At 40.3% G+C, this 14559-nt stretch overlaps 3 protein-coding genes across 6 annotated transcripts in view; all 3 read left to right on the top strand.

The window, feature by feature from the left end:
- The window catches only part of aldh1l1 (aldehyde dehydrogenase 1 family, member L1), a 35283-nt gene extending 33999 nt beyond the window's left edge, over nt 1-1284 (top strand). For all 3 annotated transcript variants that reach the window (XM_067503957.1, XM_067503956.1, XM_067503955.1), the window contains exons 22-23: nt 69-268; nt 778-1284. In XM_067503957.1, coding sequence (XP_067360058.1) covers nt 69-268; nt 778-833 — 256 coding nt within the window. In that variant the 3' untranslated portion in view covers nt 834-1284. The remainder of the gene's footprint in view (nt 1-68; nt 269-777) is intronic.
- A 139-nt stretch (nt 1285-1423) lies between these two features.
- On the top strand, nt 1424-5560 carry LOC137127255 (protein FAM217B-like). 2 transcript variants are annotated; one of them, XM_067503959.1, is made up of 4 exons: nt 1424-2782; nt 3064-3148; nt 3607-3674; nt 3749-5560. In XM_067503959.1, the coding sequence occupies exons 1-4, from the start codon at nt 2667-2669 to the stop codon at nt 5097-5099; spliced, it is 1620 nt and encodes a 539-aa protein (XP_067360060.1). In that variant the 5' UTR covers nt 1424-2666; the 3' UTR covers nt 5100-5560. The 2 variants fall into 2 exon arrangements, with proteins under 2 accessions (XP_067360060.1, XP_067360059.1); XM_067503958.1 differs by lacking the exon at nt 1424-2782 and adding an exon at nt 2790-2938.
- A 337-nt stretch (nt 5561-5897) lies between these two features.
- Nucleotides 5898-10866, top strand: pdrg1 (p53 and DNA-damage regulated 1). Its single transcript, XM_067505851.1, has 5 exons — nt 5898-6059; nt 7189-7264; nt 7350-7424; nt 7570-7650; nt 10089-10866. The coding sequence occupies exons 1-5, from the start codon at nt 5976-5978 to the stop codon at nt 10169-10171; spliced, it is 399 nt and encodes a 132-aa protein (XP_067361952.1). The 5' UTR covers nt 5898-5975; the 3' UTR covers nt 10172-10866.
- The last annotated feature ends 3693 nt before the right edge of the window (nt 10867-14559 follow it).

The following is a 14559-nucleotide window of genomic DNA, read 5'->3' as shown; positions in this document are numbered from 1 at the left end:
CAAAGAATGTGTAGGCCGTAATATCAGTCTCTTTTTGTTCTCCTCTGTGAATCTCCCTCTTGCCTCAGTGAGGTGGACGATGTCCTGAGAAGAGCCAATGCTACAGAGTATGGCCTGGCCTCAGGTGTTTTCACACGGGACATCAGCAAAGCTCTGTACGTCAGCGAAAAGCTCAATGCTGGCACAGTTTTTGTCAACACGTACAATAAGACTGACGTGGCTGCGCCTTTTGGAGGCTTTAAACAGTCTGGATTTGGCAAAGACCTGGGTAAGAAAAACTGCTGCTCGTACTTTATAGCTGTTGCTCTTTTATAACTTTCATCCTTCCTTGACTGTTCATCAGTTAACATGAAGTAACTGCCTAATGTTAGTCTTTGCAAATATTTATCTTCCATAATGGCCTTTTTATGTTCTTACAGTCATGCTTGGTGTATTTAGTAACAGATCTCTAAAGCGCAATCCAAATATATTAAGTAATATATCTAAAATAATTGATTTGTTAGGTATTCACCCCCTTGTAGTCAGTATTTAGTAAATGCACCTTCAGCTTGTGTTATTGCCTTTTATGCTGTTCAGTGTAAAAAGCCAAATTACATAATGATTAATTGTAGTAAAAAAATAAAAAGGAGAGTGAATACATTTCAGCGTATCACTTCCTAAGCAGTTGACCTCAAAAAAGGTCAAATATTTCCATACATTTTAATAATATATTCATTTTTAACAGCCTGCTTGAATTCAAATCCATATTTACTATCGACCCTTCTGGTACTCCAACAGGACACGAGGCTCTCAACGAATACCTGAAAACAAAGGCAGTAACCATCGAGTATTAGTTCACGTCACAGGAGACAGAATGCAGTGAGGACATCAGCTTCCTCCATACAGTGATGTCTGTGTTTGGACACTGACAGAGGAGACATGCAGACGGATGTACAGGCTCACGCACTTGTAGATGATATAGTATCTCAACAAAATCAACCCAGAACTGTACTCATGTCCCACTAGTTGTCCTCTCACTAGTGACTACTGCTGATTGATCTCATTAATGTGGTAAATCTGTCTCTCACACCAGTCCTCTCGTGAGACACAAACTGTACTAAATATATTCCTGAACTATGCATAAGACTATTTGTATGTGTCCCACAAGAGGTTTTTTTAAAGGGATGAATTTGTAGTATTGGTTACGTAAGGTCATAGAAATCTAAAAAAAATGTCACATTTCTAATAACAAATTGTTGTTATCAATGAAAACATCTGAGAACACTGCTGCTGCTGACATCTTTATTCCTGTTGTTTTGGCTTTTTATTGGAAAATACATGAACTTTCTTCACGTGTTATAAAAGTTCTCTGTGTGATATGTTTGTAGATGCGTTGCCTTCCAGTAGAACCTAAACCTCCACTTGCAGACTGATGATGCAGTGATTAGTTATAGCCATTTGGAAACTATTGTATGCACATTAAAATAAGCTGCCAACCAAACCCAACTGGACCTGCTGGTACCTGAAGGTTCAAGTTGGGTTTGTACAGAAATGAAAAAGGTGAGGTTAGGGTTGTTTCAGCCAAATGGGCATAACTGTAAATATTTGCAACTCAAAAACACGAATTCATGTTTCTGTTGTTTTTTTTTTTATTCTAATTGACAGTATTATTAAAAATAAACATGAGACTAGTGGCCTGACAACTATCCAAGATATTAGACGCACCAGGCCTGTAAACTTACACATGGTTCAGACATAAATGTATGATGGTCCGGTTCGGGTCTCAGGTCTTGTGATTTTTGCTGAGGTAGGTGTGTGTGTGTGTGTGCGCGCGCACGTGCGCATGCACCTTAGCCAACTCAACCCAACGCAACCCTACTGTGTTTCTGCTGACTGTTTGTGTAGTCAGTACATTGTGACATGTGGAATTTGTATGGGATTCACAGGAAAGCTTTATACTTATGGAGCTATATTTTTCCCGAAAAAATAGATTTTTTTATTTTTTAAGACATCTATTTTAGCAAAACATTTTGGGGTAAAGAACCTGAAAGCAGATGTCTGATACCGAAAGGCAACTTACTCTATTTAACTAACTAGTTTTAGCTCTTTGTTGTGTGTGTCACTGTTCTTATGTGTATTCTCAGACACAGAAGCTGGTAAAGGTGGAGCTGATTATGAATAATTCAAAATAATACATCATTTTATTTGTAATATTTTTATAAGAGTCTACATCAGCAGAAAGTAACTGATACCTAAAGCTGTAAAATATTTCTACTGGAGTTAAAAATAAAAGTTAAAAGACAAGTACCCCAAGAAAATGAAGTACTTGAGTAGGCTACATGTATTTAGTTGACACATATTTATTTCATGTAGCGTATATGTTTATCAATTCTGACGTTATAGAAACGGGTTGTGTGTTATATTTATAATGTTATTGTTATGTAACCTGTAGCCTTTAGTTCTATGCTGAGTCTCATCCCTTTAAGAAAGGAAACGCAGGCAGAGCATCGCGGTGCTGCGCTCTGCTGGATCGTTCGTTTCTCCGACACGATTTAACCAAAAATAAAAACCTAAAGGAAAAAAGATGCTTTGGGTTAACGTCCACCCCCCACTCTTCAGGAGTAGATCGCCGTGTTCCGCGTGAGCAGCCCACTCCGCCGTTTCATTGGTGGCTGCTGGGAGCTGGGATGGGCACCATCCTGCAGGAGCGAGCGCCCCAGCGATGCGTGGACAGGGTTTCCATCAGGGAGAGGGAGTGGAAGAGGAAGGCGTCGTGGAGCAACAACAGGCCTGATGTGGCCAGGTAGCGTCACATGTTGTGATTAATGATTAGAAGAATTAGTGATGGAGGCTCTGATCAGTTTCACTGTGGCTTCAGGGTTGATGGAGGAGGAGGAGGAGGAGACGCTCGGTGCTCGTGTGTTTGTGCTTCATATGTGACTGCTGTTAAATGTCGGCGGTAAATCACAGAACGCGCCTTTGTGTCTGCTTCGCATTTTCACCATCAACCCATCCCTGCAGGCATATTTGCGGCAATGATTGAATTTAATATGTAATACTTTAATCTATTTTTTTTTATCCAAGCAACAAAATGGGAAGGCGGCAGCCACAAAGGAAGTCACTGCAGCCTCAGTACACGTCCCCCAGTCAGGAGAACCATCATGACAAAGTGAGTGTAAAGTCATTTACAGCTCTGAGATGATTCATTTATGGCCAGTTAATGAAGCTGAAACGCCAAATATTTCCTTATTTCAGCTGTTTAATTACAATATTATCTGCTTTTCTAAGTGAACCTTTAATTCATTGGTAAAAGAATTGATAAAATAATTGACAAATCAGTTTAAAATCCAAAATATTGGAATCGGTTTGAAACGCGTTAATGATATAGGAATTTAGTGGAATCGATTAAGCTTTTGTCTTGAACTCGTTGTAAATAAGTATTTTTAATTTCAAGTTGACTCAGCTTCACTTATTACATTTTTATTTCTCAAGATAATCAATTTTATCAGTTTTGCATTTACATTAAACTGATGAGTTCAGTTAAGTTCCCAGAGCAGCAACCAACTTAAATGATTTGCATTGTAGAGTGATGGTATCAATAATAACCAGGTGTCTCTCTGTACTCAGAGGCTGCAGCAAAGAAGAAAGCACAAACCTAACACATCCTCATCTAAACACGCTACTAGTCCACACAGGTGAGGTTGCTGTTTAGGTTCTGTAAGTCCTTTATCCCTGGGTGTTAAAGTAACACAACCCACTTCTTCTGTAGTGCTCAGGGCACCACACAGACAAAGTCCCACCGTCTGTCCCCTGCAGAGGAAAGGATGGAGCCACAGGTGCAGCCGGCTGCTCAGCACGGTGGCCACAGAGACCAGAAGCGCACAGGCTTCAGAGCGAGCAGACACGCACCGGGCTTTCCCTGCTACCGCCACTCTAATTCAAGCCCTGATCTGCCGGAGAGAAGACCCTCACTTAAGCTGGAGGCTGGCAGCCTGAGCAGCTGTGGAGAAGGTGACAGTGACACTGATTTGTCTGAGTCGGAGAGACTTCCTGTGTCACTTTCTGCTCATGTTCCTCCACAGCTCGAGCTCAGGCCAGAGGTCATTGCAGATGAAGACGACCCCACTCAAAGACAAAGACCAAGAGGACAGGGCTGTGCTGGGCTTGACTTCCCAGACTTCCTTCCTCCACCTTTTAACTCCTGGAGCCTCAGTCAGCTGGCTGTCTTCTACAACATGGAGGGCCGGGCGGCCCCTCGGCCCAGACCTGTGGGCTCTCTAGAAAGGTACCTGGAGAGGCTGCTGCAGCTGGAGTGGCATCAGATCCAGACTGTCCAAAAGGAGAGCAGCACGTTGGCTGGGTCGGACGTTACTCACAGCTGCCGCCGCTCACCAGCTGCTGCCTCATCTCGCCTCAGCTCTCCAAAGTGTATCCTCCAGTGTCAGCGTGCCTTCCCCCTCACCTTCCTGTCCACCCTGCTTAGTCACTCTGCTCTGCTCTCTGGCTGTGCCTGCACTCTGTGCTGCATCCCCTACTCTAACTGTAGCACGTTGTGCTGCCGCTCCGCTCACAGTCACAACCGTCAGTTCAGGATCAGTCCCATTCTGGAGCGCAGGGAGCCAGTGTCCCTCCCCAAAAGGAGCTACAGCGAGAGCCGGGTGCACTCTTCAGATTGGAGGTCAGCGTCCCAAACTCCGATGGTCAGCAGTCCCGTAAGGGCCAACAGCCACCTGCGAAGAATGCAAGCCTCAGGCAACATCCGCAACCCTGCCCAAGGTGCTGTCACCAAACCTCAGCTCGCTGCCAAAGAGTCAAAGACTGGGGCTGCAGTGGACTGTGTGGGAGCACAGGGCAGTGGGTTGGACTGTAGGACAGGGGGGGTTAGGAAAAGGAGCGGCTCAGAGCAGCGGAGAAGTGGAGTGGAAAGAAACCACAATGTAGCAGAGAAGAAACGGAGCGGTTCAGAGTGTAGGAGACGAGGAAGCGAACGAAGGAAAGCAGCTGAATTTAAGGAGATCAAACCAGATGCTGTCACTGCAATAATGGACAACTTACCTGCTTCCAGATACACTGCGGTTAACAAAGCAAACAGGCAAAAACAGGTTGAGTTTGTTACTTAACAGCAACTTGAGAACTGTAAAAGTATAATCTAAATGTCACACGTACAGCCATCAATGTGAATGTCCAATTCTTTTGTCCCTTTTTTGAACAGATTAACAAAACGTGTAGTGCGTTATCTTATTTGCATTTCACAGTTGGGATTGTGATGTTTACCAAACTGTTTGGTTCTCAGGTAATTTCTAGTTAAATCATCATGTTTAATATGATCCCAGATGAATGTCAGATGAGCATGTTAGAGATATGAACAAATCTTTCTTTCCTGCCCAGTGAGTATTTGTCCACACAATACATTATGTTTAGCCTGTTTGTATAAAAGATTTTTCACCAACCAGTTTTATTAGTGGCGTGAATAAAGAAGACCTCACTCTTGTTTGGTCCATCAACAGAAGAAATGTGTTATAAAAACTATGAAAATGTGTTTGTAATGGGCATGGTTCTTAAAAGTCACTAAAAATTGTGGAAAGGTTATGATGTAGTCCTGGTCTGTCCCTGCTTCTGTCCCTGTTTTTATTTTTTTTTCTTTGCTTCTAAACAAGCACAGATTACAGAATCAATCCCCAGTGAAAAAAAAACCCGAACAGCACAAAATATTCCTAGAATCCGTTAAAGGTTAAGAAGGTATAGTAGACTATGGAGACGGCATGGCGATTGGACTAATTCGTCGAATTTTACATTTAAGTGATGGGAAAGTGAGAGCCACGGGGTAAAGACACAAGATGGCGGTATTGCAACACCGGGACGCCACCTGCCGTGAAACCCCCCGGAAGAAGAAGAAGAGCCGCTATCTTGGCGATCATCGGCGGAGCTATAGACGGATCCTTCTGTTACTAGTCGTAGTTTCGTATCGGACGTATTTTTACAGCGACACCGCTACCATGTACGCTGTATCTCAGTGTGTTTTGCAGTATTTGACAGAAGTTGAGGAGGCAGCAGAAGATGTTCTCACCGTTAAACAACAGGTAACGTTAGTTAAATACATACTTGGTAACAAAACACTGCTTGTCGTTATTTTGCCCAACACAACCACGTGCGAGAACGGATGTAAACTTCCGGCTATCCTAAGTTATCATTTAGCAGCTATGCTAAACCTATGCCCAACCTGCCTAAAAGCTTTTGGCAATAATAATAATAATAAAAAAAAATCGATAAACGTCACACTGAACAGCATAAGTGCTTTAACTTTACAAAACGCTACTGTTAAATAAACCTAAACTGCAATTTACTTCGGTGATGCATTTTCCGACCGACGTTTTTTTTATATGCGGAATTTATTTGCCCCTGCTGCGAAAAGGTGTGAAGATGGATGAAATTCGGACTTTGAGCCACGACGAGGAACATGTATAAATCACGACACTTGATTGGAAAAAGGTGGAAGCATTACTCAGTGTTAGTTTTGAAACCGCCATATTAGACAGAAAACTTTTACATATATGAAATGTAAATTACTAGGCTAAGACAGCCCTTAAAATGTGTTGCACATTTCTAAAAAAAAATCAACAAACAAAATCTACTCTGCTTAATAACTCGTCCACAAAGTTTCTCTGCTGAAACTGATGAATCCAATGTGCTGATCAGTTCATCTATTTATCAAGTTTGACTATTAAGATGTGAATTTCATCCAACTAATACTCGTCTAGTCTGTGGAGAGAGGATGCACATCTCAGCAGGTTGAGAAAAAAAAAAAAAGAAAATGCATCAACACTATAACTTTTCTGCAGAAATCAAATGGTTTGTGTATGATTCATCTCACTTACACCAACAACACCGGCAACAACATAGTATTTGTTCCATGAACATGCTGCGGATTCAACAGTTTTTAATGACGAGTTATAAATATTTGAAATTAGTATATTAGTAGTATACAATAGTCTAAAATCATATCACCTGACAGTATTAAAGCATCTTCTTTTTAAAGTGCCTATTAAAATTCTGCATTTATTTCATAAATCTGTTGTGTATAGACATGGCAGTTGTCTTTGACCCTGTTATGTGTAAGGCCAAAATAGTTCCACGAACTTCTTTTGTGTTGATGCATAAGCGTGTTGATGTTGCAGCATTGGCAGACAATTTTCTCTGTCAATCCTTCAGATTGTGGAGCTGGATACAAAGAGAAACAGGAACAGAGAGGCACTGAATGCACTGAAAACTGATTTGTCAGATTCAGGTGAGTGAACCCGGACTCGTGACAGAAACGGGAACCTGTTTGCAGTTGTGCACAAAAGAAAACTTAACATTGCTGTCTATTGCAGAGAAAGTGAAGGTTTGCTTTGGAAATATGTTCATCAAATTTCCCAAATCAAAGACGAGAGAGATGATTCATAAAGGTAAAAAGAGCTACTTGGTGTCTAAATAGATCATAGATGGATCAAGGTAACTCTATAAAACTGAATATTGAATGATTTGTTTTAAACATGTTTTTGCTAAACGTGATCGACTTGAACTGTTTTGGGCTTTGTTCCTCATCTATAGATCAGGAGCAATTGGACAAGGAGATAAATGACCTTCGCAATGGACTCAAAGCAAAAGTCAATCGTCTAAATGAGATGCAAGGTACGAAGAGTATTGTGGCTCCTCAGATCGCCACATGGAACATGCGTTGTTCTTATTTAAAGGAACCACTTGATATTTTGGGAAACACACTGACTTTGTTGCTACGAGTTAGATGAGATGATCGTGATACTATGTCCATTTATAAAGAGCTGCTGACAGGAGGCAGTTATATTCACATAAAGTCTGGAGGCACATTTTGAGGAGACTATAATATGCATAAATTAGGTCTGATATTTTATTCAGGGGCTTTGCTGAAATTGTGCGATTTTAAATTCCAAAACATGCTTATTTATTATGTAATGGCTCTTTATGGAGCTGCTCATCTAATCAAGTGGGGAAAAATGGTTTATTTAAGCTATTGTGACTTTAAGGCCCCCTCCCCTGAGGCCACTCTGTTCTCAAAATGAAGTCCTTTTACAGACTAATACGACAGTCGTATGTCACACAGTCTGGGCTTGGAAGGTAAAAAGGATCACGCTGAAGCTATGAGGTCAGACTGGAACCTGGGCTTTTTACTGAAAACAAGCATGTGAAATACATTTTCTGACTATGTGTAAGACACCCAACTTTACACGAGCACAATCCTGTGCAAAAGTTAGTGCCCCCTCCATAATACTGTTTTATTGGGAGGGGGGGTAAAAATATAATAAAAATCTTTATTGATAGATCTTGGGGGGGGGGGGGGGGGGGGGGGTCTTAGTATTGGGTAAACACAACTTCAGATGAACAACAACAAAGGGGTTATAAAACCATTTATAAATATTGTTCTTGCTCTCATCAGTCTTACTAAGACTCTAAAATTAACCAATTCATAATTCTTGAATAAGATTTCAAGAAGACTGCAGGACGCTAATGCTGGAAACAGTGTTTAGCAGCATGTCATAGTTGTCAAGTTCTTTCACAACTATCAACACCAAAGGGAACTAAAGAAGAGAGGAGACCCAGACCCTATATTGCATTTAAAGTCATTTCCTATCAATTGTCATGAGCTAGTTTTGTTTCTAGCAATTCACTCTTCATTTAAAAAAATAGCTGACACCATGAATGATTTAAGTATCTCAAATATTTTAGTTTTTCAAAAATGTCTGTAGGTGGTGCTGTTGTATTGTACAACAATTTATTCGGAGTTTTTAAACCAATTTCCTTGAGTAGAAACATGATTATCATTTGTGATTATTGTGTATAGACGTTGTATACAGTTGAAAGTGTAAACTTAATATTTGTATTGTCATTATATGATCATATCATTGTATACATTCTTGTTCCCTGACCCAAAATGACAAATTCAATTCAAAAGCTCAATTTTAATATTTCAACTACAACACAGAATCTTGTTCGATCAACTTATGGCTTAAACGGGGCTGTGATAGTAGAAAACATTGCATTGCATCCTCAAAACGTTTATTTCCGATTGACAAGAAGATAGATTTTTGATGTGGTCTCAGTCTTTTGGAACCCCCCTTTGTTTTACAGCTTTTGGGTGGCACACCATTTACTGCATTATTAATCAGTTTGATTATTTTAAATAATTGTTCTGTAATTTCCATGTATATCTTAATCTCTATACAGATGCTAAAACAACCACTGACAACTTCACTGGTTAGTTGTCAGCCTACAGTCTAGTTTAGCTTAGTTGTTTGCCAGGGACCTCCATTCTTGTCTAAAAACTGTTTTTTGGACAGCAACACCAGCGGTAATGGTACAGAGGAAGAAGATAATCCAGGGGTTTGCAGATTCTACTTACTGTGGAGAAATTGTGCAGAAAACCAGTTATCGTCATGCTAATGCTAATGCTAATGAGATTGCTCCATTTAAGCAGACTTTAAGCTCAATGTGCTCAGTCTCTACAGTGAGCATATTGATAAAAGATCTGAACAGACCAGCTGTAGAAGTTGATATACTATTAAAGCTTTTCATAAGCAAGAAGAGTCTGTGAAGTTGAATTAAAGTTCCATCCACTGTCCAGTACTTGCACAGTAACATCCAGTGCAAGTGGAAACATTTAAAATGCAACCTTTTTGTGAATTATTATTTCCGTGTCTTCATTCAATATTCAAGTGTTTATTGTCATATGCTCAGATAGAACGCATGTTTCCCCGTACAATGAAATTCTTACTTTGCCCTCCACTCTAAATGTCACACAGTAAGTAAAATGAGAATTGACAAAAAATAGAAATAAAATAAAATAAAAATAAGAGCAATAAGGCAATAAAGGTGAGGTAGTGCCGTTCTGAAAAAAATTAGTGTGCAAATACAAAATGTGATTCGTAAGCAGTTGTGTCCATGTAAACAGTTGTTTCCGTGTAACAGTTATGTTATGTTCATGGTTGCAAACTCCTGTCAGCTGTTTAAAATGATGACTGAAGTCCAAACTAGTCCGGCAACACATTGAATATCATACTACAATCCACCTCAAGTTCCTTTGTCGTTGTTTGCAGGAAAACCTGAGCTGAGAGGCTTCAATCTTTCCCCTCTTTCAACTGATGAAGTCAAAGCAATTACCAGCCTTTTAAAGAGATGACATCACATCTGATAACCACTTTAGATGTGTGAGGACATGAGGAGAAGGAGGACAGGCTGGGCAGTAGTGCCATGCCATCCTCCGGATGATCAAGAGCACAGGAATTTAGCATCCAGAAGTCATACATCACTCTCAGTACAGCTGATGGCTTCATAAGCTGCCATCTGGACATTTGTTACACTTGGTTTTATCCATATAGAAGATATGCAAAGGAAATATAGTGCTGGGGCTAGTGTGTTTACATGTCCCCAGTTCCTTCTTCATTTAATGAAAATATACTCAAGATGAAGGTGGGTAATAAGGATGAGCATCAGCATCACCATACATGTGATGGTTTTTATATTTACAGTGTCTGGAAAATCCAGTTATGTAAAGCAGAGAAAACAATAGGAACACACATGGATGCAATACCCGGAATAATGTGTTATGAGCAGTCTTCTTAAAAACAGCATGTCAGCAGAGGTAGCGGTAATTTGAATAAATCACCCATGTGAACACGACTCCGTTCTACACAAAGATAGAAGATTTGGTATATTTTGACACTGCAGCTGAAGCTATGATTGTGCTCCTGTGTCACTGGTGTTACAAATGGCCTAATCCTCACAAATGTCTTTCCACCTTATTTTAAATGACGTAACTGAAAAGCAACTGTCAAGGTAATTGTACAACTGTAGAAATAAATGTTTCTATTACAACTTGAGTTTTATTTTTAGCGCTATCAGTTATAATAACACCGTACTTACAAAGGAAGTGATGGTCCATCGTTCTAGGTCACAGGAATTGTTAGTTTCCATAGAAACATTAATATACCAGTTTAGCTCTGTAAACTCGCTTACATTGATACTTTATCTACTAGCCTAAGAGGATCAGAGACAATACTTTTACGTGACTTATCCTTCGTATCAAACGTAATTAAAAAATAAACCTAACATAATGCGTATTCAGCTGGTACAAATGTTCTTTTGTCAGAAGTAACAAAAAACGCTGTCCCTGCACTGCTTACTGTGTATTACCTGAATTAGGTGTGGTTAGTCAATCAGAAGCTGGAGGATACTATCTCAGGTGAGGGTGGGGTGGGGTGGGGTGGGGTGGGGGAAGAGAAAGCAAATTGGCGTCTTCTGATGGACTGAGCACAGCTGATCCAGATAATCAGCACAAGGTAGATTGGAAAACGAGCAGGGGCGGTGTTACCTGAGGACCAGGGCTGAGAATCCCTGCTCTCCAGCTGAGTCTAATGAAACTCAAATACGGAGGCAGTACACAGTCACGAGGTGGCAGTGTAGTGCAGGTGTACAGCAGAGATGGGGCTTTGATTCACCATCTGGATCCAGAGCTTTTTAATGAGCTGTGTATAAAATACCAAAAAATGTGGCTAGGAATTCAGTAAAAAAACCCTAAACATTCAGCAGGTCTTTAATGTCTTAGCTGTTGTACTATGGAAGATATTAGTGTTTTCAATGTCATTATTAATAGGAATTGTATTGCTTCCACTTTTATAGTTTACGATGAAAACGTTGACTAAATATAGTTATATCTAAATGACTTTGGTTAATTTGCATGTTTTCTTGTGTTTACTAGTTTACTTTACTTCAGTTGAGACACACCATACATACTTACTCAAAATCTGGGTGATGAACAACAAGTGTGATCTCGTGAGGCGTAGAAACCCTAACAAGGTGTATTGTGGTGTATTTCCTCAGTCTGACATGCCATTGAACATGAGAAGACACGAAGAGCCTCGGGCAACGGGAGAAAGGGAGGGACAGCGACAGTCAAAGCGTAGGTGTGTGATCGTGTGTGTGTGTAAAGTGTGTGTGTGTGTGGGGGGGGGTTGTTCACTCTCTCCTCAGACTCTGGTTGCGTGCTACTGCTCTGAGACCTGGAACCAGCTCTGAGTGATGGGTTGATGAGTCAAAGGATGGGAACCTGCTGATTGTCTGAAATGCTGGACAATTATACCAAACAACATGCTCCGGTGCCACGTTAGGAAAGTGACACACACAGACTCTGCATTTGTCTTCCACCTGTGAGACTATGAATCAGGACATTATAGGATGATGATTGATTATACAATAATGCTGTTTGCCTCCGCTTGAATACAAGAGCAAGAGTTATTCACACCCAAGAGGAATGAAAAATGTACAAACTGTGTAATTACAGCAGGTTTAGTAGAGTGGAGATATATCAAAGAGCAGATTCGTGCCTCTAGTTGCGATATTGACATATTAATCACCGTTTGAAGGCCAGACACCCGTGTGTGTGCCAGAGAGCAGTTAGATTAACATGATGTGCAATGAAAACATCCAAGAGCTGTTGCTCTTTGGGAGAGAACTGAAATGTATCTATTATTCATTACAAAATTATAAACTTTAAACTACCCACGTGGGGACTTTCGGGGTTTTCCTTGGCATGTTATCTGTGTGTGTGTGTGTGTGTGTGTGTGTTTGGCTATGGTTCCTTCCTGCTGTGAAACTGAATTGTAAAATGGCATTCTAGAGAAAATATCTCATTTCGCTGTCATCCCAAACCATCAGAACCGGAGGAATGATTTACTGTAAGTTATTGGCTGTTTGCGAGTGTAGAAACCTCAGAGTATTTACTGTCACCGAGCTGCAGAAGTAAACTGATGAGCTCTGGTTTCACATGTGCAACAGAGATGCTTATTTTCACAGACTTGGATAAGAGTGGTGGCATTTAACTGGAGTGGAGGAGAATTTTCAGCCAGAAGCCTCAGTAGCCATCTGGCTTTTGGTTATACTTTCTGCAGCACCGACCAAAATGTGGCTCCGTGTGTGCTACACAATTTTACAAGTTTACCGACACCAAATAAATTACAAGTACACAAATGTGCAAAAAGTGGAAGTGTTTGCCTCGAAAAAGCAGTCTACAACAAGTACTACCGCAAATACTTAGTTTAAGTACTAACTGCTCTAAAATGTACTTTAGGTACAAGTACTCCCCTAAGAAAGGTAATTCTCTGGGCATCAATCATCATAAGCTACTGATAAAACAAATACTTTGAACACTATGGAACTTGATTCTTATAGTAACATAAATGTACAAGTCCAGTCCAGATTCGTTCCATATGTGCCTCATCAAGTTTCTGTGAAATATGGTTCTCAAAAGAAAAAGAAAACAAGTTCGTATCCTGGCCTAATAAAAGGTGGGACCCCACCAAAATAAAAGTTCATGTCCACTCTGAGATTTACATTTCAGCAGCAAATATATATATATTTAAGCATAGTTTCTAATAAACATATGTGCTCTTCTCCTTTTTCCCTGTTATACATGATACTCCCACTTGAAGTACAAGTAACTCAAAACTATACTTAAAGCTACAATATTCAGCTCAACATAGTGCTAACGTCAAAATCCATCCACTGAGCTCTGCCTCTACCTGCTCCACTACGCTCTTCTATGCTCTGCCCGGTCCTTCAGGAATTGGTCCTTATGAAAATGATAAAAACCCATCTCAAAAACTGTTAGAAGTGGATATCTCGACGCCACTGCCACCTCTCCACAATACCAAGTAATGGAATATATTTCTAAATAAAGTATTTGAAGGGGAAAAAAAACAATGTCAGTGTATTAAGTTACTTACCACTAATTTCTAACATCATTTGTCAGCATAATCATAATCATAATACTTCGAAGTGTGGACTTTTCAGTCTGTTGTTAAGCTCCTATGGGACCAAGACAAATTGAGGAATGTAGCATTAAACTACAGTTTGGCCAAAAACTTGATTTATTCAGGTTCTCGTGTGGCTGATTGAGGTACATTTGAGAACATTCTGGTTCTCGTCATAATGTTGCATCACATGAATAGGACCCGTTACCTGATACAAGAGAAAGTAGAAATTGATGAAGCTGAACTAAAGCTAAACTACAGTACTTAGTGTTTATCTGATGATCTTCTTGTCTATGGGCCAGTGGTGTGTGTGAGTGTGTGTGTGTGTGTGTGTGTTTGTACAGTACAGTATTGTAGTTGGGGCTCTTTATGATCTTTATGGTTATGCTTTTAGTTCTGATGAGTAGGGTTATTGTAAGAGGCTAGGAAATGTATTATGACACCTTTGACAGCTGCAATAAAGCGGCACTGCCAGTGTCATCAACAGCAGCCTCCCTCCTACTCTGCTCTTTTACTCCCAGCCTGTACGTTCATTCTGTTCCTGACTGACCTTCTGGCTCATTTAGCCGTTTCCAATTTAAACAAATAACACCTCCCGAAAGTTACAACACGATGATGAAAGGTAGTTTAATACGCTTCCTGACCAAACAGTTTCATTTTTCATCATGTGACCTCACTTTCATGTACTGTTTATACACATTGTATGTAGGTTAAAGGACACATACAGTATTTTTTTTTTTGTCTTCTTCGTCCTTTTTTG

Source organism: Channa argus, chromosome 5, assembly GCF_033026475.1.
Source record: "Channa argus isolate prfri chromosome 5, Channa argus male v1.0, whole genome shotgun sequence".
NCBI classification, from domain to species: Eukaryota; Metazoa; Chordata; class Actinopteri; order Anabantiformes; family Channidae; genus Channa; species Channa argus.
Note: the sequence above shows the minus strand (reverse complement) of the source record. Positions and strands in the feature narration are given on the sequence as shown.

Coding starts and splice junctions, on each gene's coding strand:
- LOC137127255 (XM_067503958.1), top strand. CDS start 2,805: ATGATTAGAAGAATTAGTGATGGAGGCTCTGATCAGTTTCACTGTGGC. Junction 3,149..3,606: donor AGGAGAACCATCATGACAAA/GTGAGTGTAAAG, acceptor CTCTGTACTCAG/AGGCTGCAGCAAAGAAGAAA. Junction 3,675..3,748: donor CACGCTACTAGTCCACACAG/GTGAGGTTGCTG, acceptor CTTCTTCTGTAG/TGCTCAGGGCACCACACAGA.
- pdrg1 (XM_067505851.1), top strand. CDS start 5,976: ATGTACGCTGTATCTCAGTGTGTTTTGCAGTATTTGACAGAAGTTGAG. Junction 6,060..7,188: donor TTCTCACCGTTAAACAACAG/GTAACGTTAGTT, acceptor TCAATCCTTCAG/ATTGTGGAGCTGGATACAAA. Junction 7,425..7,569: donor GAGAGAGATGATTCATAAAG/GTAAAAAGAGCT, acceptor CCTCATCTATAG/ATCAGGAGCAATTGGACAAG.